Source organism: Melopsittacus undulatus, chromosome 5 (assembly GCF_012275295.1).
Source record: "Melopsittacus undulatus isolate bMelUnd1 chromosome 5, bMelUnd1.mat.Z, whole genome shotgun sequence".
Classification (NCBI taxonomy): Eukaryota; Metazoa; Chordata; class Aves; order Psittaciformes; family Psittaculidae; genus Melopsittacus; species Melopsittacus undulatus.
The window spans coordinates 70323181-70347757 of NC_047531.1; the positions used below are offsets into that span (position 1 = coordinate 70323181).

The 24577-nt window shown below is 39.1% G+C and overlaps 1 protein-coding gene across 1 annotated transcript in view; it reads left to right on the plus strand.

The window, feature by feature from the left end:
* Positions 1–24577, plus strand: part of TMTC2 (transmembrane O-mannosyltransferase targeting cadherins 2) — a 251891-nt gene that overhangs the window by 193819 nt on the left and 33495 nt on the right. The window contains exon 9 of the mRNA XM_034063127.1: positions 12974–13055. Within this exon, the coding sequence (XP_033919018.1) occupies positions 12974–13055 (82 nt within the window). The remainder of the gene's footprint in view (positions 1–12973; positions 13056–24577) is intronic.

Consider the following 24577-nt stretch of genomic DNA (forward strand, 5'->3'; position numbering starts at 1 on the left):
TGAACAATCCTGTTATATTGCCATTTTTTACGTCACTGTTTGATTGCTACACTTCTGTCTCTCTAGATTTACATAACTTAGAAGAAAGCAGGGATGAGGCAGAACAGTCATGATGTCAAAAGAATCATGGCTAGTTTTAGGCATAGCAGTTGAAATGCTACATATTAAATTTAGATGTAATTTTTCCAGAGCAGTTTATCCCTTATTTTAGTAATCAATTCCTTTAAAACAACAACAGCAAAATATTTTTAGTAATGCTTCTTTTGGGAATGATAAATAAATGCCTACACATACAGAAATCTTTAATTTATGAAAAGACATTTTCTGAATGAGTCAATTTAATTAGATCAGCAAGCCTATTAGATATTTCATTTTTGGAGGCTGAATCCCTTGGCTATTGCTACTGCTTCAAGGAAAAATATTTTAATGAAATTTGGTTATTTCAGTTAAACTCCCATCACAACAACTTATAAATGACATTGGATCTTTGAGAAGGCCCTCCCTAAGAAATCAATTTAAGCCAAGCAATAGCCATTGCTACTTTTCAGTCATGTGTTCAGTTTGTCTTTGGAGTCTGACACAGACAGTTTTTCTTGACACTTGAGATCCCTTGAGGGTTAAAACTGATCCAAGCATGAAGTTTGGATTTAGTTCTGAAATTTGCAAAATGTCAGAAGCTGTTTTCATTTTTGTTTCCAGTTTACGAGCAGTTTGCTTGTAGGGGGTAGGAGGGGTGAGTCTCCCTCTTCAATGTGAAAAGTCTATTGACTTCAGAACCATAAGCCCTATTTTTTTAATGTTTGGTTATCTGGTGTATCTGGAGTCTTAACACCTTCAGGCTGAATGTCAGGATTTCCGAACTGCAGAAATTTCAATAGCTGACATCTATTGAGCTTGTATTTCTTCTGAGATTGGCTGTGTGCCATACGTATTGCATCCATAGATATACGTTTCTGTCCCCTTAGGACATATGTTTGGCTGCATGCCAAATGTAACAGAATTAATTGTAAACCAGAGCATTTTAATTTAAATATAACATATCCATCTAACTAGTTGGTAAATTACTCTGGAATAAGTACTTAGGCACATAACCCCTCACTAACCTCCTTTAGGGATCTCATCTTCTGTATCTTGCTCCTGACTTCCTGTAGACAGGAAAAGGGAAGCTCTAAATTTCTTGCTTTACTCAACATATATTTAAAGCTTGTATAGAAAACATCACTGACACAGGAGGAACTGCTTTCATGAAAGAAAGAGATCTTTCTGGTTTGCTACATGGTTGAATATCGCTGCCAGTCACCTATAATTACTCTGTGTAGTAATTTTGTCAGTAATCTTAGAAAAATGCATGATATAAGCCAAATTTAACTTAGAAGTTCATAGGACTCAGTGGAAACAGTATGTAGAGATAGTTGATTTATATTATACTGACCAGACAGTGAAATATAAGTAGATATTAATACACTGCTTTATCAAAATATATAGTATGGACTTAAGACTGAATGGAAAAGCAAGGGCATAACATGGAAGTTTATTTAACATTGCATTACATATTCTTGATATAAAATAATCTAAAGCTTAGTGACTGAGGTCAACATTTCAAAACGGCTCTAGACAGCAGATAAATCACAAGGTATTAAATGAAATCTGTTGTTTAAAAGTTTACTTAAGATTGTATACAATCTTTTTTGGTGTTAACAGTGAGGTAACATGAGGTAAATTCATTTTAGACTTCATATTACCCCAAGAGAAAGACTAAAAAAAGGGTATGAAACCAACCAAAAACCAAACCAACCAAAAAAAAAAAAAAAAAACCCAACCCAAAACTCCAACCAAATAGAACTTCGGGGGGGGGGGGGGGGGGGGGCGGGGGATGGTGTGGTAATCCTATGCCTATATTTCTTTCCTACGTAATTTTGAATGCCTTAATAAAACAAGAATGCTTTTTGTGATATGAGACCCATAAACTAAGAAAATGGGTGTCAAATAGCTCTAATAAATTACTGATTAATCAGATATATGCTTTACTTGAAGAAAATATCACCTTAATAACCACTGAATCATGCCTCAAGCCAGTAAAGTTAGGAGATGTGCTTTACATTCCTAAATATGTGTATAAACTGTGGTGTCACATTCAGAAATGCTTAAGTTCCAGTGGATTCCCACCAAAGTCCAGGGGTAATGCTTAAATCTCAGCTCTCTGGTTATCAATATTAATTATCCCTGCACATGTAGATTCAAGAACCAAATTTATGTTATTTACTCGCTAAATAACCTTGGCTCATAGAAAAATTACACCAACTTCAGTATAATCTCAGGCTACGAGGTGAATTTTTAGTCAGCAAGTTAAAAGAGGACTAATATAATATATTTAGATGGAAACAAACCACTTAAGTTACAAATGGAGAATTAAAATTAAACAGGACATTGTATTTTATTAATCATACCAAGCTTGTTTCTAAAACTAACTCACTGGATTACACAAGCATAGTATGCATAGACTTGTGCATGTGAGGACCCTGATTCAGTGAAATGACTGGGAAGGAAAACATCAGTCATGACCTCAACGACAAGGGTATGTGAGCGTATCACACTGCACAATAATGAGAAGGTTGCGTCACATTTGTATAAGGTAAGGATTAGTATACGGTGAATTACTGTGTATCAGTAGATACAGATTTATACCCTAATTTCCTCCAGAGTCATCCAATTCTTGCTCCCACACACCAAGATTAATATGTAACACCAAGCAGAAATAATATTCTCATGTTCTTGAAGTTACTAGAAAGCCAAAACTTGAGGTTCAGTTCTAGTCACAGTATTGTTTCTCACTGTGATAGTCTAAGGACATGAGAGAAGAAAACTTTGTAAAGAGAGCATCTTTTACAAGCCCACTGATACTGACTACAGAGGAGGGCCATGGAGACGATCAGAGGAACGGAGCACCTCTCCTATGAAGACAGGCTGTGAGAGTTGAGCTTGTTCAGCCTGGAGAAGGGAAGGCTCAAGGGAGACCCTAGAGCTGCCTCCCAGTACCTAAATAGGGCCTACAAGAAATCTGGAGAGGCACTTTTTACAAGGTCATGTAGTGACAGTACAAAGGGGAATGCCTTTAAGCTAACAAAGGAGAGATTTATATTGGTCATAAGGAAAAAATTCTTCACTATGAAGGTGGTGAGGATGGTGAGGCACCGGCACAGGTTGCCCAGAGAAGCTGTAGCTGCAGCATCCCTGGAAGTGTTCAAGGCCAGGGTGGATGGGGCTTTGAGCAGCCTGGTCTAGTAGAACGTGTCCCTGTTCATGGCATGGGGGTTGGAAGTATATGGTCTATAATTATATGATTCTATGAAGATCTTTAAGGTCCTTTCCAACCCTAACCATTCTATGATTCTATGATAACTTGGGAAACAAGGGGCTTTGCATGACTGTAAACTCCTTCCCCCACAGCTATTTGGATTTCTGATGAAGTATGTAGCGCTTATCATTACAAATCACTTCTAGTTACAAATCTTGCCTTGTGTGTGTGTTTTTCTTGGCCAGATGTTAAACTTTAGGAGTCATTGTTTCTATTCTGTGTTCAGTTGTTTATATTTTATTATAATAAAGAGCGGATGAAGGGGCAAGGTGTATCTCTGCTGCACAGGATCTATAGAGACTGAGATAAATTTTGGACCTTCAGTGTGAATAATGCAAGTCCCTCATGTTTCACTGGTACTAGCATTTCAGTGCAAATTATGATGCAGGATGCTGACATTGTAATTCAGAGTGAAGAAAGAGTTATAGAAATAACAGCAAAATGTGGAGAAAAACTAAAATCCATTTAGCTACTAAATACTAGATATTAAAGCTTTTTTCTTAGTTGTAATATTTAGAGGAGGAATGGGGAGCTTGCGTATGTCAGTGACCTCATTGTAAGATGCAGCTCTCTAGTTCCTGTTTCTTTAGTCCAACTAAGTAAACTTTTGAGCACTTTATCACTAATTTGCACAGTATCACACCATTTAAATTGTGTTTTGCCTGTCCTGGTGCAACTTTTGTAAGTAGGGCAAAGGAACTGTTTATGAAACAGATGTGCTGGTATGCAGCAACTTAAAGAAACTTGAAATTAAGTCACAGGCTCAGTTAAGAGCTTTTTACTATCCTTTTGTAGTCTCTCTGTGGCTTTAAAATGTCCTAGAGATGAAGAAGGAAATATGTAACATAATAATTATTTTCTTTATTCAGTGTCCACAGTTTAATCAATCTTCCATTAAGATATCTTTTCATAATTCAAATCTTTTTATTAAAAATACAAATGCTTGCCAAAAAATACAAAATTTAACAGGTTGTGGGAAATGACAGTCAACTGCATTTGTGACACAAATTGAGTTCCCTGTGTAATCACATTATTATCAGTTAAATCGGGCTAAACTGTATTGAAGAGTAAAGTCTCTGCCGGTTAAACCCTCACACCCTTTACAGAATGATGAATATTTCCAAAATATAATTTGCTTTAATTTGCAGAGACCACCTAGTTTGTTGAACCACATTACTGGTTGCCACTGTGTCATCATAGTTTCCACAAGAGGGTTATTCAGAGCTGCTTAGCTGTGTTAATCTTTCCCAATTTTACTAGCATCTCAGGGTCCTTGGGCCTCCAGTAGCCTGAAGTACAACAGCTGCCTCAACATGAATTTGGCACAGTTTGCCAGCACAGTATGGAAAAAGAATTGGGTGGATATAAAAGTGGTAGTTTTATCCTCAGTTTTTTTTAATATTTTGAGGATAAATACAGGCCTTCTACTAATGTATCAACTGCCCTTAGCTAGCTCTCTTTTGTTTGTCATATTTGTCATAACAGTCTTTTGTAGTAAAGCCCTGTTAAGCAGTATGTCTGACCATATTACGAAGATCGGATCCATTTTCTTGCTCTCTAGGAAGAAAGCAGCCCAACAAACATAAAACCCCTTGCAGTCAACTGCAAAGATCTGCTCTTAAAAATCAAGGTCCTGAATTCATATTTGAACAATTAACTGCATTCCAAACCTGTAAGCAACCAGCTGTTCTGATTGGAAGTCTCATGATTTGCGGGGTATTTCTGAAAGCCAGGACAACTAGTGTGCTAAATTATGAGTCATGTGTCAGTTACTTTCAGTTTTTTTTCCTTTCAAATCTGATGGTGTTGCTGGAAGGTAGCAATCATGGGAAATTCATCTTTATTTAGACAGAGAGGGAATAAAGTTTTCCTTATTAATGGAAAACTGTTGAATATTTGTCCTCATTATAGGCTTTAGAGTAAGGCAAATATCAGCACAGCCTTCCAAATCAATTGTCAAACTGTATTCATTATGTTACTGCTTTTTTCTCCCCAGCAATGACATTACCATTCATTGTTTTATGATTCTGTCTTGTTGGTCTCTGCGCTGAAAAACCATAAATATGCCAGTGCGTCTTTGCAGATCTCCATTAGGGCTTGGGCTAGGACCACCCACTCATTTCTCCTGAGCAAACCAGTAGCTGTTAGATAGCACCTTTTCATTAGCTACTGACCCGGATGGGATGTGAACTGGTGACCAACAGGTGAAAGGTATTTCATATCCCATTATTAATCCTCAGAGCCATCCAGTCCTTCCATTAAAAACTTATGTATAACTTTTCTATCCTTCAAATAAGTCTGCTATCATGCAGTTGTAAACTTATTTTTTGCTTTGTAAAATTGCCAAAGCACGCGGTTGTGCATATACAACTGCACACCCTGCTGCTAGCAATTGAGAGGTTTCCAGAGGCTCTCAATGCCTGCATTTGTATGGGTCACGTAACAGTGAACATGCACACAAAATGCCTTCCTGCCCCAAATCATTATTTTTCAGCTGTTTAAACAATTAGTTGGATTTTCTTTAAAAGTTGGAATTTTATTCCCTTATGCCATGTGTTTAACACTGAAAACATACAGTGGGAAGGGAGGATGCCAGGGATTGCTGTCTTTAACTACACAATATATCCGTTCTGTTATAATAGTTAAGGTGTACATTGAATAGTTGAAAAAAGTTGATAAATGCTAAATTTTAATTATAAAATAGCTTGATTATGACAAGCAGTTGAATTTTATATCATTTGACACAAACATAATGTTTATTAAATCTGTGCCAAGGTATTGACATTTTAGCAGCAGACAGATGGCATCAAAGAGGACATTTTTAGATAATGTGATGCAAGGTTCCTCAAAATGCAATTCTGCAAGAAAATGGTTTTATTCTTTTTTTTTTTTATTTTGACAAATGTTTATATATGAAAAAGATGGCCAACATGAACATATGGAAATGTGCTAATCACCAAAACAGGGGAGATTTAGGTTAGATAAAAGGAAGAAGTTCTTTACTGTGAGAGTCGTGAGACACTGGAACAGGCTGCCCAAGGAAGCTCTGAATGCCCCATCCCTGGCAGTGTTCAAGGCCAGGTTGGACAGGGCTTAGAGCAACCTGGTCTAGTGGAAGGTGTCCCTGCCTGATGCAGGGGGCTGGAACTAGATGATCTTAAGGTCCTTTCCAACCCAAACCACTCTATGATTCTATGAACTTCATAGTCAGATCATCTTGTATCTTTGGTGATATAATGTAAGATTTTTCTCCCCTGTCATGGAAGAATAACTCTTACAGCTGAACCCAGGACACCCCATTCATCTGTTAATGAGTATTAGAGACTGTTAATAGCCCAGTCATTCCTTTGATGCTATGTATGCTGGCACCTGTCATCATTATGTACTCCAGGTCTCCTGACTGGCTTGAACTTAAGTGCAATATGCCATTTGAAAAGTGCCAAAAAGAGTAGAGCAGTCATGTGGTTTTGGTGATCACAGTAAATGTAAATTAATCATGTTTGACAAATGTTTGTGTACTTACAGATCTGTAGGCAGAAGCTATGTATTCTGTGACTGTAATCAATGAACTGTCCTTTTATGTTCTAGAAATAGACACAAAGTGCAACCAGCTAAAACTAATGATGTTAGTCTGTTAAAGCAATGATGCAAAATCTGTACATGCTAGTTCTGTCAGTATTAGTGGTACATATGCTTGGTGCTGTCATGCTTGCTCCAGGACCAAACAGCACAGGGGCCTCATGATTCCCCTCTAACTCATGGAGGAAAGAAGGAAGCTGTTGATCAGGGAAGCTGGGAATTAGTAACAAAAAAAAAAACACCAAAAGGAGGAAGAGAGCAACTAAAAGCAAGGAGCTTCCTCCTAAATCTGCTGTACCCACCCAGAACCGCTTGGCTGTCCTGCAGGGGGCTGATGAGGAAATGCACTTGCATCAGAAACAGCCGGCTAGTGCACTGGTACAGAAGATCTCTACTGGTGCCGCCAGGAAAAAGCGGTGGGTTGTAGTATTAGGGGACTCTGCCTTGAAAGGGACAGAAACGCTCATCTGTTGCCCTGACCTGGTCGCAAGGGAAGTGTGTTGCCTACCTGGGGCACAGATCAGGGATGTTGCGGAGAGGCTGCCTGCTCTAGTAAGTCCCACGGACTATTACCCACTTCTAGTGATACATGTGGGTGCTAGGGATATAGATAGTAGTAGCCTGAGGAGTATAAAGAAGGACTACAGAGCCCTGGGAGAGGTGGTTAGGGGCTCTGGAGCTCAGATAGTCTTTTTGACAATTCTCCAAGACACAGGGGAGGACCTTCCAAAGGCAAGGAGGATTGGACAGGTTAATAAATGGTTAAAAGGGTGGTGTCATAGTCAAGGGTTTGGGTGTCTCGAACATGGGGCCCACATTTGTAGGCCAGGCCTGATGGGGTCTGATGTAACTGCTCTGATAAAGAAAGGGAAGAGTGGCTTTGCTGGGAGGCTTGCCAGACTTGTCAAGGATGCTTTAAACTAGTTGTGTTGGGGGAGGGGAGCATCATTCCATCCCAACACACACAGTCAGTTGCCAGCACCTATAATAAATACTCTGAGCAATGTAGTAATATTCTAGCCGCTCCAGCCACTGAGCTGGCTTCATTTGGAGCTCGGATCAGATGCCTCTATACAAATGCCCGTAGCATGGGGAATAAACAAGAGGAATTAGAGATGTGGGCACATCTACGGGGCTACGATATAATAGGCATCACCGAAACATGGTGGGATGGCTCCTTTGACTGGAGTGTTGGAATGGAGGGTTATAGGCTTTTTAGAAAAGAGAGGCCCGGTAGGAGGGAAGGGGGAGTTGCCCTTTATGTTAGGGATAGGCTGGAGAGTATGGAACTCTGTCTGGGGACAGGTGATCAGTTAACAGAAAGTTTGTGGGTCAGGGTTAAGGGGAAATCAGTGATGGGACACATTACTGTGGGGATATGTTACAGACCGCCTGATCAAGAGGAACCTGTGGATGAAGAACTCTACAGACAAATAGGAAAAGCCTCACGCTCGCAGGCCCTTGTTCTCATGGGGGACTTCAACCACCCTGACATCTGTTGGGGCGACGGTACAGCCCGGCACAAGCAATCCAGGAGGTTTCTCGATTGTGTGGAAGACAACTTCCTTCTGCAAGCAATAAAGGAGCCGACGAAGAGAGGTGCCCTGCTTGACCTCGTGCTCACCAACAGGGAGGGGCTCGTTGCAAATGTGACTCTCCGGGGAAGTCTTGGATGCAGTGATCACAAGATGGTTGAATTTGAGGTCCTCAAGACAATGAGAAGAGCGTGCAGTAAGCTCACTGCCCTGGACTTCAAGAGAGCAAACTTTGGGCTCTTCAGGAACCTGCTTAGCAAGGTTCCATGGGATATAGCCCTAGAGGGCAAGGGGGCCCAAGACTCTTGGTTAAAATTCAAGGATCACCTGAAACAAGCTCAGGAGTGTTGCATCCCGACTAGAAGGAAGTGCAGCAGGAGGGCCAGGAGACCTCCTTGGATGGATAAGGAGCTGCTGAGAAAAATTCACAGGAAAAAAGAGGCTTATAAAAGGTGGAAACAAAGACAGGTGGCCTGGGATGAATACAGGGATGTTGTCAGGGTAGTTAGGGACAAAGTTAGGAAAGCTAAGGCCCAATTGGAGCTAAACTTGGCAACGGATGTTAAAGATCATAGGAAGGGATTTTATAGGTATGTAGCAGCTAAAAAGCAGACTAAGGACAATGTAGGCCCCCTCCGGAAACTTTCGGGAGAACTGGCTACACAGGACTTGGAGAAGGCTGAGGTTCTGAATGGCTTCTTTGCCTCGGTCTCCACTGGCAAAGGCTCTGACCACAGCACCCAAGTCTTGGAAGGCGGACGCAGGGACAGTGAAAACCTAGACCTTGAGGCCACTGTACAAGAGGATCTGGTTCGAGACCATCTTAAGAACCTGAATGTACACAAGTCCATGGGACCTGATGAAATCCATCCACAGGTCCTGAAGGAGCTGGCAAATGAAGTTGCAAAGCCACTGGCCATGATATTTGAAAAATCATGGCAGTCAGGTGAAGTTCCTGATGACTGGAAAAAGGGAAATATAACCTCCATTTTCAAGAAGGGGAAAATGGATGACCCAAGGAACTACAGACCAGTCAGTCTCACCTCTGTGCCTGGCAAAATCTTGGAGCAGATTCTCTTGGAAGGCATGCTAAGGCACATGAAAAAGAGCAAGGTGCTTGATGACAGCCAGCATGGCTTCGCTGAGGGGAAAATCCTGCCTGACCAATTTGGTGGCCTTCTATGACGGGGCTACAAAAGTGATGGACAGGGGTGGAGCAGTTGACGTCATCTACCTGGACTTGGGCAAAGCATTTGACACTGTCCCACATGACATCCTTGTCTCTAAATTGGAGAGACGTCAATTTGATAGGTGGACCACTCGGTGGATAAAGAACTGGCTGGATGGTCGCACTCAAAGAGTTGTGGTCAACGGTTCAATGTCTGGCTGGAGATCAATAACGAGTGGTGTCCCTCAGGGATCGGTGTTGGGACCGGTCTTGTTTGATATTTTTGTCGCTGACATGGACAGTGGAATTGAGTGTGCTCTCAGCAAGTTTGCTGATGACACCAAGCTGTGTGGTTCATTTGATAGGCTGGGGGGAAGGAATGCCATCCAGAGGGACCTTGACACGCTTGTGAGGTGGGCTGATGCCAACCTCATGAAGTTTAACCATGACAAATGCAAGGTTCTACACGTGGGTGGGAGCTATCCCAGGCACAGCTACGGGTTGGGCAGAGAAGAGATTCAGAGCACTCCTGCAGAGAAGAACTTGGGGGTGTTGGTCAATGAGAAAATGAACATGAGCCAGCTTCAGTGTGCACTCACAGCCCAGAAAGCCAACTGTATCCTGGGCTGCATGAAAAGGAGTGTGACCAGCAGGTCGAAGGAGGTGATCCTGACCCTCTGCTCTCATGAGACCTCACTTGAAGTATTGTGTGCAGTTCTGGTATCCTCAACATAAAAAAGGCATGGAACTGTTGGAACAAGTCCAGAGGAGGGCCATGAGGATGATCAGGGGACTGGAGCACCTCCCATATGAAGACAGGCTGAGAAAGTTGGGGCTGTTGAGCCTGGAGAAGAGAAGGCTGTGTGGAGACCTCATAGCAGCCTTCCAGTATCTGAAGGGGGCCTACAGGGATGCTGGGGAGGGACTATTCATTAGGGACTGTAGTGATAGGACAAGGGTAACGGGTTAAAACTTAAACAGCAGAGATTTAGACTGGATATAAGGAAGAAATTCTTTACTGTTAGGGTGGTGAGGTACTGGCATGGGTTGCCCAGGGAAGTTGTGAATGCTCCATCCCTGGCAGTGTTCAAGACCAGGTTGGATGAAGCCTTGGGTGATATGGTTTAGTGTGAGGTGTCCCTGCCCATGGCAGAGGGGTTTGGACTAGATGATCTTGAGGTTCTTTCCAATCCTAACTATTCTATGATTCTATGATTTCAAAGCCTCAAGGCTGGACTACACAGATGTCATGGTAAGTTTTGCTAGGCTACGAATGCCAACCTTGGACTTAAATGTGTAAATTTTAGTGTTTAATTATATCACACACACAGCTGTGCCTGCCATGGGCAGGGACACCTTCTACTAGACCAGGTTGCTCAAAGTCACATCCAACCTGGCCTTGAGCACTGCCAGGGATGGTGCAGCAAGAACTTATCTGAGCAACCTGTCCCAGTGTCTCCCACCCCTGACAATAAACAACTTTGTAATATCTAGTCTAAATCTACCCTCTTTCTGTTTCAAGCCTCCTTATCTCTCTTTATCTTGTCACTACACAACCTTGTAAAAAGTGCCTCTCCAGATTTCTTGTATGCCTTGTTAGGTACTGGGAGGCAGCTCTAAGGTCTCCCCTGAGCTTTTTCTTCAGGCTCAACAAGCCCAACTCTCTCAGCCTGTCTTCATAGAAGGGATGCTATAGCCCTCTGCTTGTGGTCCTCCTCTGGACTCTGTCCAACAGGTCATATGGGTTTGGGAGCAGGTTGTTTATTTTAAAAAACAAACAAACAAAAACTAAACCAATCAGTCAAAGAAACAAACCAGGGATGAGAGCCATTGCAATATCAAATAGTGTACTGTAATTGCACTGTTTGTTTGATAAGAGCCTTTTGCCATGTGGGTATGATTTTAAGGTATATAGGTTTACCAAAGAAAGTTTACTAAATAATAAAGCTAAACCCTTACCTCCAATGAACATTTACTTTGTGAAACTGAAATATTATAAATTATAAGCTTGCTTACATCTCCGCCAGGATGATCTCTTAGAAATATGGCCTCTTTTTTTTTTGATGGAACCTGGTCTTGATATAGTTTGTGGTGTGCTGCACAACTTCTTTCTCTATTTTATTGTCTCTAAGGCCCTTGAGGGAAATATTGAGAATCTGGAGCAGCTGTAATCACGAACAGACCTCGTTATTATTCCTATGTTAACTTGTGGGATAGTGCAGGATGTATGCACTATCTGTTTCCAGACCACAGAACTTGAGAAAGATATATGCTTATATCTGTGAAATAACACTCAAGGCAACCTTGATAGGTGTAGACCACAATGCCTTTCTTCCACAGTGGTTAAGCTTAACTGTTCTTTATTCTGGAAGTTTTCTGTAACACATACAGAAGCAACTAATTTTATGGGAACAGAGATAAACAGGTTACAGATATCTTACTAAATAGCTGATGGTGATTTGTGTTTGATATCAGAATCTAGGCTAACCCAATATTGCTGGTTTCTCCATGGCAAGAGTAACAACCAGCAATGGACATGCTCTGGCACATGCATACTGTACTGCAACATTAGTGGCTTGGTGATTTCAGTGATAAGAAAATCTCTGATATAGAACATATCTATCATTTGAACTATCATTTGTGTTGGGATTTGGGGTTTTTTTTCTGTGTGTTCTGTCATACCATTGATAATTGTCTTTAAAAGTTATCTTTTCAATTTCTGTTGTGTTTTATGGTTGACAGAATTATTTTCTAATGAAATCTTACTTCCCACATTAACATTATGAATATTTTCTATTTTTTTTACTTCCCATATTGAAATCCAAAATATTTTTTTTATAATTACCTTTCTTTGTGGTGACTTTACTGTTGGGGATGTATATAGTGTATATAGTGTTATTTAGGACACTAAATAACCCCCTCCCCCCCCCGCATTTTTTTATAAAAGTGTGACTAAACCTCCTTCCTACCTTCCCTTCTGATTTTAGCTTGGGTCTGTAATGCTCATCCTGATGCCTGTCCAGAAAAGTAGTGTGGATCTTGATGTTCACTCAAAGCCCTTTACAATATATTCTGCAATACATTTCTACCACTTCCTTACTTCTTGAACATTGACAATGTTGGACACATTTCTTCCTCAATCTGGAGAACAGCAACATCAAGTAGCTGACCACAAAACTTGCTGTAACACTTAAACATTCGTATTTACTTAGGTTAAGTCTAGTGATAATAGAAGTCTTTTTTCTCTAGTGCCTGGAATTTGGAAATTGTATGTGATCGCTGCATGCTGACACACCGTTAAAATAATGCCCCCCTCCCCCCTTTTTTTTCTTTTAGGGACGCAAGAGTGAGGCAGAAAAGTACTTTGTGAAGGCTATTCAGCTGGATCCTACCAAAGGAAACTGCTACATGCATTATGGTATGTTTCAGATAGATAAGGTTTTCACACATATTGCAGGCTTGCTGTTAATCTCTCAGAAAGATTAAGGATTTGAAATGTGCTATTGACAAAATATCTTCTTTAAAGGAAAAGAAACTAATCTGTCATGTATAACTTCACTACCTGTTAATATAACTTCATCAATCTGTTAATCACTGCAGAGGCAAAAGCAAAGGTTTTAATATTTTGCATAACTTTCCTCCTGTGAGAGGAATTTCAGTATTGCTGCCTCTCTGGGAAACAAAAAAAAGGTGACTATTGGCATATCTCAAAATTTCTTGAGATGGGTTATTATTACTAACGGTTTTGACCTAACTTTGCTGGTTGTTGCTGGGTGGGCAACTAGAAGTTATACTTTACTGTGCATGAGTTCTATGTATCGAAGTGTCTGCTATGTGTTGAAGACTTAGGTCTATCTCCTTCCTAGCATCTATATGGCTGAAAAGGATAAGTATTACGAAAGGTTTTGACAAGTTGGCTATTTTTTGTCCTACTGAGCCATGCATGTGCAGAAAGTACACAGATAATTTGAAGGTATCTTTATAACTTTGGATTGTTTATTCTAGATGTGCAAAAAATAGTTCCAGATGTGATTAGTCCCAAGGAACCAAAAATATTTAACTTTATGGACTACTTCATACTGTATTTTAAAGCTGGTAATAGACAAATCTAAAAATGCTAGCTATGTAGTCCCAGTTGGAAAATACAGAAAGAAGTAATAAATTTAATCTTAGTTAAGGAAGAAGGTAGGGAACCACAAGCATACTGTATATATCTTTGTATATTGTTTTAATTTCCTCTTCTGATTCTAACTGATAACTGTAAAATAAATAAAAATGAGTGGCCAAAAGGGAAAATTAATCTCACATAATAGCCATGTTTTTACTTTGTATGATATCTCTGCCTGAACTGCTCACATATTGTATTTCCCTCTGGTCCTATGCAGTGTAAAATTCCATATCCTGGACTTCCAGAATCAATACATACGTTGTTATTTAGAAAAAGTTATGGTATTTAAATTAATGTAGGCCAGTGTTGCATTATTTCACATTATGGATCATTGCAGTTAGTAACCTTGTCTTCTATTTATGCCTGCACAGGCAAATCTGATACGAGTATTTGTGCAAATATTTCTGTTATTTCAATTGAATATCAGTACAGTTGATGTCTCAAAATAATCAGGAAAAGTTGTAGCAGATTGTATCTTGAAATCTTACTCCAGCCCCTTCTAGCCTGTGTTATTAAGAAATCTATCCTTACTTAGTATGAAAGGTCTTGATTATCTGTCCCAGCAATTGAAGTTGATTGTGTGCATTTTATTACAGGTCTAGACTTTTTTTTTCTTTTTTATCTCTCACTATTTCATCAACTAGCCTCTTTTCCTGCAATATTCCCTTTGTGTCATTTTCAAGTCTCTATAAACTGAAAGCAAGGTTATTCAAATCATCATTCATCTCAGGAGTATTGACTTCTTCATTACCAGACTACAGTGTTAAAATGGTGTGTTACTTCCTAATGAAGATTATTACAGATTTCTCTTTTATTGTGTCACAGGTTCAAAATGTGGTTTCTGTGTCCTTGTGCAGAGGATATTGCAACATAAATGACATTCTGCAGATTAGGAGTGAAAGGCAAAATTTAGTCACTGGAATACAAGCATAGTAAAACGTGATGCAGAAAGGCTGTAGACACAGGAATGTTCTCTATACCAGTCACTAGGTCTTTGTCATGGAGTATTATACACAGAGAATTCTACTGAATGCCAGTGAAATCTTTTCTTTTAATGGCATAACTTTAGATCACCTTGTAAAATTCAGTGATGTTACTCCATGCTTATATCAAAGTAGCTATGAGAGAGATGTGGTTTATTTCTGCTTGTCTTACGTGTCTGTGTAGGTACAGTTGATCTCAAAACCTTGTCACTTCGGGCACAGGACTGTAAAATTTGAAATAAATGATTCCTTCCTTCTTGCCTGCCTCCTTCCATCTTTCTCTCCTTCTTTCCCCTTTCTTTCCCTTTTCCCTCTCTTTCAATTTCACTTCCACCTATTTCTTGTATTGATACGAATTCTTTAGTATATGTTACCAGGGACATTCCAAATACTACACAGGAATCCCTAGTGAATGTTTTAAGCTTTATCTCTATCAGCTCATTAGTTTATTTTAGCATCTTGTCACAGGTACAGTCTGTGTCTTACATTCCAAGTGTTAAACTATGGGGAAATACATCTGTATTTTCCATGTAAATCTTTTCTTCTCAGCATGAAGATGTTGGAACAGAGAATAAATTAGTTGGCATCAGCCCTAAAGAAACCACGAACTTCATGGAACAGCCAAATGAAAAGAATGGTCAGTTGGGACAAAAAAAGTGTGCTGATGGACTAGCAGAAATAAATGTATTGACGATTTTCTTCCAAGTGCACATGGATGTGCACACTTATAATTTGTGCTTCCAGGATGTGCAGATGTTCTTTTTGACTTCTAACCTTCTGGAGCTGTCAGGAAAAACTGTCAATATGGTGTATCTTTCAAGAGGCTTACATGTGTATCACATTGTGCTTCAATTCAAGCTTTGAGCCAAAGGCTTTCTTAGGCATGATTTGGTGCAGGAGGCAATTTATTTGATCACATGAAAATCTGAAGACGTGAACAGATTCATGGTTGCTCCTTGGATAATACCACCACAGCACACTTCTCTGCTTGAGGTAGTGTTAGAATTAGGTAGAGTTAGGTAATTTGCTGGCTTTATATTTCAGTGGACTTAGGTTTAAAGCAGTGTTTCTCAAATTCACTGTGCTTGGAGATGTCTGAAAGGAGAACTAGCGGAAAAGCTGAAGAGATAGAAATCCCTGCACATTCCTGACATGATGCCACTTCATTGGACATAAGAGGAAGGAGCTTTTACTCTGGTGACGAGAGTGGCAATCCCCTCTTAAGCTGAAACGCAGGCAGCTGCTCACCTGTCCTTTTTTCCTAATTCTCATCTAGTTCTCCACTAATTCTCCCCTTCTCGTCCCCTTTTCTCATTTTGCTTTCTCATATGCCAGTTATCTGAACATCTAGAATTTGTGTAAAACAGTTGTCTTATGAGTATGTGAGTCTTGATGGTTGATCTGATACTTGCTACTCATACACATGTTATGCTACCAGAAACACCTAACAGATGAGAAGAAGAAAAAAAAATGGCATTTGAAAGACTGCAGAAGCAACAGTTTTTATTCTTTTATTTTATTTTTTTTTATTCTCTGTTAATGAAAATACTATTTTTGGCACAACCTACAAGTTTTAAAACTAAAACACTGGCAGAAATTATTTCAGATACTATATTTGAGTGCTCCTTTAAAGTCTGAGGTTTTTAATTAGATATATTTAACACATTTTTTTTTAGAAGACTTAAAATGAACAGTTTGGACTAAACCTGAATAAATGCTTATTTAGTTTTGCATTTCCTTTCTCCCACTCCCCCCTTAAAGTTTTCTTCAAAGGGTCTTGCCCACACCTACTCATGGTATTGGCTCTTATGCATCCCATGTTACTTTGAATATTTAACTCAAGTATGCCATTTTGGATCCTGCAAGACTTCGGTGGCTTCTGTCATCAACAAACTGATGACATAATTGAAATGGTCTCAACTGACCATTAAGTGGACTCTTTCTAGTGCTGTTGCCTTTATTAAATGCCTGTGGTTAGGAGGGATGAATCCAGGTGTGAAACTGAGAAACCAGAGACACCTATGAATTAATCAAATCCAAAGGAATTTTTGTATATATATTTGAAGAACATGTTGGGATCTAAAGAGTCAGTAAGTTCAATTTGTTAACAAATGTGCCAAACATAGGAATATTCAGCCAGATCAGACCAGTGCCATTATGGCCCAGGGGTTATTTGACCATTCACAAATGAAGTAAAGCTCTTCTATTTCTGTCTCAGCTGAGCCTATCTCAGAAGTTGAAGAAAGATTTGGTATAAAATTTGTTAGTGCACAGAGATGAGATGAATTTCAAACAGTGAAACACTCAAGTGCTCATCTGTTTGAAAATAAAAAAAAAATAAATTCTTCAGTATCTTTTCATTGAGATGGCTACTAGGATATAGTGTAATTTAGGAGTTTGAAGTTGTTGAAGGCTTTGTGTACTATGTTTCACTTAAACAAGCAAACAAACAAAAAAATAACCCCATAATTCTACAGTGAAATTTAAGTCATCCAAACATTTTTGCCTCCCAAACTGTCTTATTTCCTTTATAATTTGCTGTTTAAAAGGAAAAAAATAATAGTAATGAAAACCACACTAAAGCAAGTTTTGCTAAACCTGCCACTTTTGTTTAGCCAACAAGCTGCTAGCTTGTTTGCTAAAACCACGGTTTGCTACCATGCCTCTTAAAGTGCATATAGTGGCCTCTCATCAACATAAGAAAAAGAGAGTGGCAAAAAAAAGAGAAAGTAGGTTTCCAGATAAATGTGTGTACAGAAGTCCCTTCTCACTTACATTTGTAATGGCTTAATTGGAATGGGAAAGTCTAGAACCCAACAGGATGTTCATATTAAGTCTGTTTTATTAATCACCATTGAGACCTCTTTTAAAAATAGCTTCCTTTGAATAATACATTGTTTCTAATAACTCTAAATTGTTTAATTATTCCTTTTTCATTATAAAAATGGATTATTCTCATTAGATTAATTATGCATTCACTTAATTAGGCAATTCACATTGTTCATCTGCCTTTTGCAGTGCATTCCCAGTTACAGATATAAAACAAAATGAAAAATATGCTGTCAAATAAAGTAAAACTGAAGTATATTAGCTCTACGCTCATTGAAGGAGGAACATGTTAACATGTTCCCAAACATTCTAACGTGGGTTTTTCTTTCTGCATTATGTTTCACTCCTGAATTTGTGATAATTTAGGAGTTGTTTTTATAGATTTTCTGATATTATCTGGTTTGGGTTTTGATTATTTTATTATTATTATTTTTTTAACACAAGTTTAACTTGTTAACTGCTCTTTTTCCAATTTTTTTTTCCCACTTTCATCCTAAGTCTTTCTAATAACTGTTTTAGCACAGGGCTTTTAGCCCTTTTTGAAGCCTAAATTTTCACCTGAGCCTGTGAGTACTTTGTATATGACTTGCGTCCAAAGATGACAGCTTTATCACTCATAAGTCCCATACTGAAAATGGATTGGAACTGCTGTATATTAAGCTTCAAAATAAATTTATTTGAAATATGATAGGAGTGCATTTTCAAGCAGCATTTTTTTCAGTCTTTAAGTTATACACTTGCATGTAGAATCATAGAATCATAGAATAGTTAGGGTTTGATAGGACCTTAAAATTATCTAGTTTCAACCCCCCTGCCATGGGCAGGGACACCTCACACTAAACCTTATCACCCAAGGCTTCATCCAACCTGGCCTTGAACACCGCCAGGGATGGAGCATTCACAGCCTCCCTGGGCAACCGATTCCAGTGCCTCACCACTCTAACAGTAAAGAATTTCTTCCTTAGATCCAATCTAAACCTCTGCTGTTTAAGTTTTAACCCATTACCCCTTGTCCTACACTATAGTCCCTAATGAAGAGTCCCTCCCCAGCACCCTTTTATAGGCCCCCTTCAGATACTGGAAGGCTGCTATGAGGTCTCCACGCAGCCTTCTCTTCTCCAGGCTGAACAGCCCCAACTTTCTCAGCCTGTCTTCCTATGGGAGGTGCTCCAGTCCCCTGATCATCCTCATGGCCCTCCTCTGGACTTGTTCAACAGTTCCATGTCCTTTTTATATTGAGGGCACCAGAACTACTAGTAAGTGTGAGAATTTACATATGTTTACATATGTGGATTCAGTTTTCTTCTTAGATGTGATGTATTTATAATATTTCCATGGAGTCATATTGCTGGAGCTTTGTGTCTTTGTTCTTCATTGCCTGAAGAGCAGCCCTGGAAAGCTTTATTTTCCTGCCATATACTTAAGGAAAAGATTTTATGAAGAAAACAGTGTAATAATGAAAAATAAAATGTCAACAGGGTATCGATAAGAAAGACAAATACCAACCATGGTCTAGTAACAAAGTCTTACTAATTTCTTCAAGAGATTTTTATGCCCATGGAAGAAATGTCATGCTAGTCCATGGGAAGGTCAATTTTTATCTTTATCAATGAAACAAATAAAACTTACTTCACAATACATAATTCCAGTGAATGAATTGTCCACTTCTGACTGGCAGGTTATATAAATGTGGTATATGCCAAATGGTAAATAAAACAGAGTACATGAATCTGCTCCATTGGAAACACCAGATGGTACATGATGATTATATATTAAGAAATTAAGTTACTTGCTGAGATGGTTCACAGCCAACCAGATGTAGTATGTCCATCACAAAGTGACTTTGCCAGCATTCCAGTGTGCACTCAAGAACATCTCAGTAAACGAAAGGCTTTTTGCCATTTAAAATCTTTTGTAAATCCGAACACTAAATATATAGTGGTTTTGTGGGGAAACTGTAAAACAAGTTTATGATACTCAACACATGTTCATAGCACATAGACACTCTTTAGAAGAAGAGTTTCTCTGTCTTGGGCACGCAGTGGACTATGGTTTGTACCTCCTCCTACGGTATGAATGAATGAATGTAATTCCAGGGAAACAGGATTCCTAGACCCAAAGTGGAAAGATAGGTGTAACTCACTTGCAGAAAAACTTCATTAAGCTTACAACCCTTCTGCTCCCAGAGGGCTCTCCAATAACTTTGATTTAAGAAAATCTTCAGCCTCTATTAATCCAGACAATATTTCTTATCTCCAGACTGAAACTGAACAAACAACTGAGCTATTCAAAAGAATATACTAATTCGAAGTCTTGTTTGCAGTTTTCTTGGCAGCTGTGAATGATGAGTGTGCGAAGGCAATTTACTTGTAAACTGCCAAGTTCTTTTTGTTGTTCTCTAGCTGTTGCTATCACACAACATTAAAAGAAGATTATTACAAACCACTATAATTATTTATTCCAACCTTCTTTTAGAAACAATCACGTAAGTGGAATGCAGTGGAGTATTTCCAAACAAGCCAGGTCACTGACCCTAAACACTGTGGAATTTCCATGTTTCTGGTTCTTCCCTTAAGTTTATCTTTAAATCTCATCATTCTGACATCCCAAATACATGGTTGACTCTGCTTCGCCAGCACATTATACAAGATTGCTAGAGAGGTGTGGTATAGAAATTACAGATCAAGTGTGGCTTTATACTTATTTCATTTTGCCAAAATATGGGGTTTCTGCAGGAATCAAAAAAGCCTGTGGCATGAACAACCATGGAGACTCCTTTGTTAATGATCGTATGTTTTGACCTATCAGTGCCCTCTCATTATGAGGATTTTTGAAGAAATAGCATGGAGCCACTATAAAAGTGCAAATGGATAGGACTTTCCTATCTAAATTTTACTTTTCTAAACCTTATACATCATCAGGTATCTGGGGAATGACCTAGGGTGCAAAATCTTCCTTAGTATTTGTAGAAGATGATGTCCTCTGAATTATATGTTTTCATCATTAATCTTTCATTTTAGTGAGAGCTTCCCATAATCCAGATGTGGTCACAAGTTCAGTCATTAAGTCCCAAAGGCTTGCAGTTTAATTTTTTCTCTTATCTCTGGTTGTGCTCTGGATGGCATCCAATGGTATATTTAGCACAAGTGTAATATAAGTTTTTCAGACAAAGTAAAAGGCTAGTTAAAAGACCTTTCCAAGCCAGTGTGTATATTGAAGTTGCAGCACCCAAGGCCTTGTGTAGTCTTTCTTTATATGTTATTTGCATGAAATGATCTCCATGGGAACCAACTGAGGGGATGAACTCCCCAGAAGCCTTTCCAGCAAGAAAGCCAGAAAGCAGCTTTAGATAAAGGTAGAATGGGCTATAACGAGCAGCAAAACAAACCAGAATGCTGCTACCATCTAGGTAATCCTGATAAAAGTTCTCTTTGCTTCCCCTGTCAAATTATACATTCAGCAAGAAATTGTCATCTAAACAGGCTTGCAAAACAGGATCTTTAAGCAAACATTTCCTTTCTCTGGGAACTGCTTATTCACAGGCAATGAATCTGGTTTGAAACTCTTGAAGGAGACAGTTACATTAGGTCATGTCTCTTGACTTGGCATCTTGCAACATTGATTCATCACCTGGCAACCTTTGGAAATCAACTCAGAGACAAGGTCTCTCCTCTCATTTCTTCCACAGAATGCTGTTGAAATTTTCCATTCAGAAATCTCTGGCTGCATCTGCTCTTTTACCCTGCATTACCACAGCAGAGTTGAAGTCGATGGTGGCATCAGTGGCAGTTCTGCTCATGCCAGTGAGAATGTAGCTCAGCTCTCAAGACATTATCTTGTAGCCTTACTGCATGCTTCAGAGACAAGACGTGATGCTTTGGGTCAGCAAGAACCCAATCTGTATTCTGGTTTCTGTTGAAACTCGAAATGCTTTGACAGCATCAACAAATATTCAGCTTCAAATCCTCAATGTTGAATGTGCTTCTTAAAGAACTTTCAGTGAAGTTTATTATAAACAGATTTGACAGTTGAATCTATGGTCTTGATATAGCCACTTTTCATGTTAATATAGTTGTTTAAGTTGCTGCCATGGAAGGAGAAAACTCTTTTGAAGAAGATAAGGTGCAGAAGACCTGGTGACAAATGTATATTAAAAGAAGCAAATATTAACTATTCCCTGTTATGGTGGAATTAGAGGATTTTTTTCTTATTATTCACAAGGTAGTTTACTTAGTTTTGCTTGGATTACTAAAGGTATCAGGACAGAAGTGTAAGTCATTGAAGTTTGAGGAAGTCCAGAATTAACAGTGTTCTGAGACCATTCAAAATGGTTCTTTTGAAAAGCAGCAGTAGCAAGATGGGCTATTTCAGAAACGTATTCTGTTCTGGTACAAAGTACCTTTAAATGTTTGCCAGTTCAGTTAAAGAAAGATTGGTGCAACTTGCACTTTTGTCTAATAAGAAAGAAGCTCATAGTACCTGTAAGGAATAGTTGAGCCCATTCTAGAGGAAGGCACTAATGCCTTTGTGCTCTGGCCATAAAAGATTGTTGCACACACTGGCATGTCCCAGCCAAATAATACCTTTCATATTACAACAAAGCAGAACTATCAATCCAGATGTATGGCTTTTAAACCGCTGTTGGCGCATGTATTAACAAAATATTTTACAAATGTTCATGCTCATTTTAGACAGATAGCTACCAGATAGTGAGCTGTATGGTTTCATCTCTGTGGATGAAGATTTGTTAAAAATGTTGACATAAGATGAAAATGAGTTGTTTTTCCTCAACTCTTAGGAACTGAAGATTCTTGGTTGTTGTTTAAATTGAATATATACTTTTATCTAACTTTTCAGTAGTTTGCATACATTGCCTCAATTTTTTTTGTCAAATATAGACTCAAAACTGTTGTTGACAATCTGCAAGAAAAAGTAAGTTTAAACAAGGCTGACAAGATTTGTCAGCTTTTATGCTATTTCTGATACTTAAATATCTGTCATGGTTTGAGCATTAGTTTAGGAGAGAATTATTACGTGGATAGTGAAATATTGAATCAGTTCTCTGCTGTCAAAGGCCTTTCAAAACTCTTGACTACTCATTTACCCTCAGCTCTATGCTGTGTAGCAGCAAAATTGGAAAATCTATGAAAAAGGTAACATTATTCCAGGCAAAGAACAGTGTTGTGGAAGGTCACACCTGAACCTGGACAGTGGATTTACCACTCCCGTTTCAGAAAAATAGTGATGAGAAATATTCTTTCCTTGATAAAGGAAAATCAGGGATTCAGAGCTTCTAGAAGGCTGTTTTCTCAAAAGCTGGTTCTGATTCAAGAAAACAATCAGGCTACCATAATTTATGTTGTTGGCAAGAGTAGGAGTCATGCCACCTGCAATAAGAAAGCTCGGGATGTGATACTGGGCAGTCTGTCATAAATCATGCAGTTTGACAGCTGCCTGTCAGAGGAGAAAATTCTGCGTGCAAATTTACACTCACACAAGGGGTTGTTGGATCCAGGACCTTGTGGATCAAGCCTTCCAATCCACCTTCAACTCCTTGGCATTATTCTTCCCAGCTAGTGTTCTTCTCTTGAGAAACACACCTTTATGGCTTGGGCAGGAAAAGTTCATAAGTCTGATTTCTAAAGAAAGTGCAGCAGTAAAGTACCAATCCACTTTGTTGTCATATGAATTCAGTATATCATATTAAAATGAATGGCAGATAATGTTTTCAAAATGGTATATCTCTACTTAGATGCTTTAAATTAAATTTAGATGTGTGAATAAAATTAGTCTGCCTTTCAGGAGAACTTGGCAAATCAATTCTCAACTGAGTTTCCATCTTGTACTGGCTCTGACTGCAATAGATAGATAGCATACTAATGATAACTCACTTTCTTCATAGCTGACTGCATGGTGCTGTGTTCTGAATTTGTGTCTAAACCAGAGCTGATAACATGCCCATGTTTTGGCTGTTGCTGAACAGTGTTTTAGCAGAGTCAAGGCTTTCTCCTTTTTCCACTCTGCTCTCTCTGTGAGTAGGCTGGAGATGAGCATGTTATTGGAAGGGAACACAGCTTGGAGAGTTTACCCAAGTTGGCCAAAGGTATATGTCAGTCTATATAACATCATGTTCTGCAATAGAAACTGGGACAGATGAAGAAGAGGGAGTTCGGTTTCTGAGGTAGCTTTTGGAGACTGGCTGGGTCTCATATGACTACATATGAGAAATGGTGAGCAATTTCCTTCATTTCACTGTTTTTTGGTTTTTAATGTTTTCTTTCATCTTCTGAACTTTGTCTTGACCCAGAAGTTTTCTTCTTTTGTTCTTCCAATTTTCCCATGTTACCCAGCTGGGGTCTGACAGTGAGCAGCTGTATGAGTGCATGGATGCTGGTAGGGGACAACCCACCACACACCTGTACACTCAGGTATTTCCACTAGATTAAGGAAAAAAAAAGGAGAAAAATTAAAAAAACTAACTTATGGCTCTCATTTTTTTTTTCCCCTTCATAAAAGATTTCCATTAATGGCTCAAGAAATGTGTTGTGTTTTAAGGCCAGCCAGTAACTCAGAACCACACAGTCGCTTGCTCACTCCCCCATTTCTTCCCCCTGGATGGGGAGGAAAATCAAAAGGATGTAAATCCCACAGGCTGAGATAAGAACAGTCCAGTAACTAAGGTACAATATAAAAGTACTACTGCTACCACAATAATAATAATGATAAGGGGGAAAACAAAGTGAGAGAATATAAAACTAAAAGAGAGAAGAAAAACCAATAAACACAAGTGATGCACAGTACAATTGCTCACCACCTGCCGACCGATACCCAGCCTGACACAGTGATCTGTGCCTTCTGAGTAATTCCCCCCAGTTTATATACTGGGCATGATGTGCTGTGGTATGGAATACCCTTTTGGTTAGGTTGGGTCAGGTGTCCTGTTGCTGTTTCCTCATGACT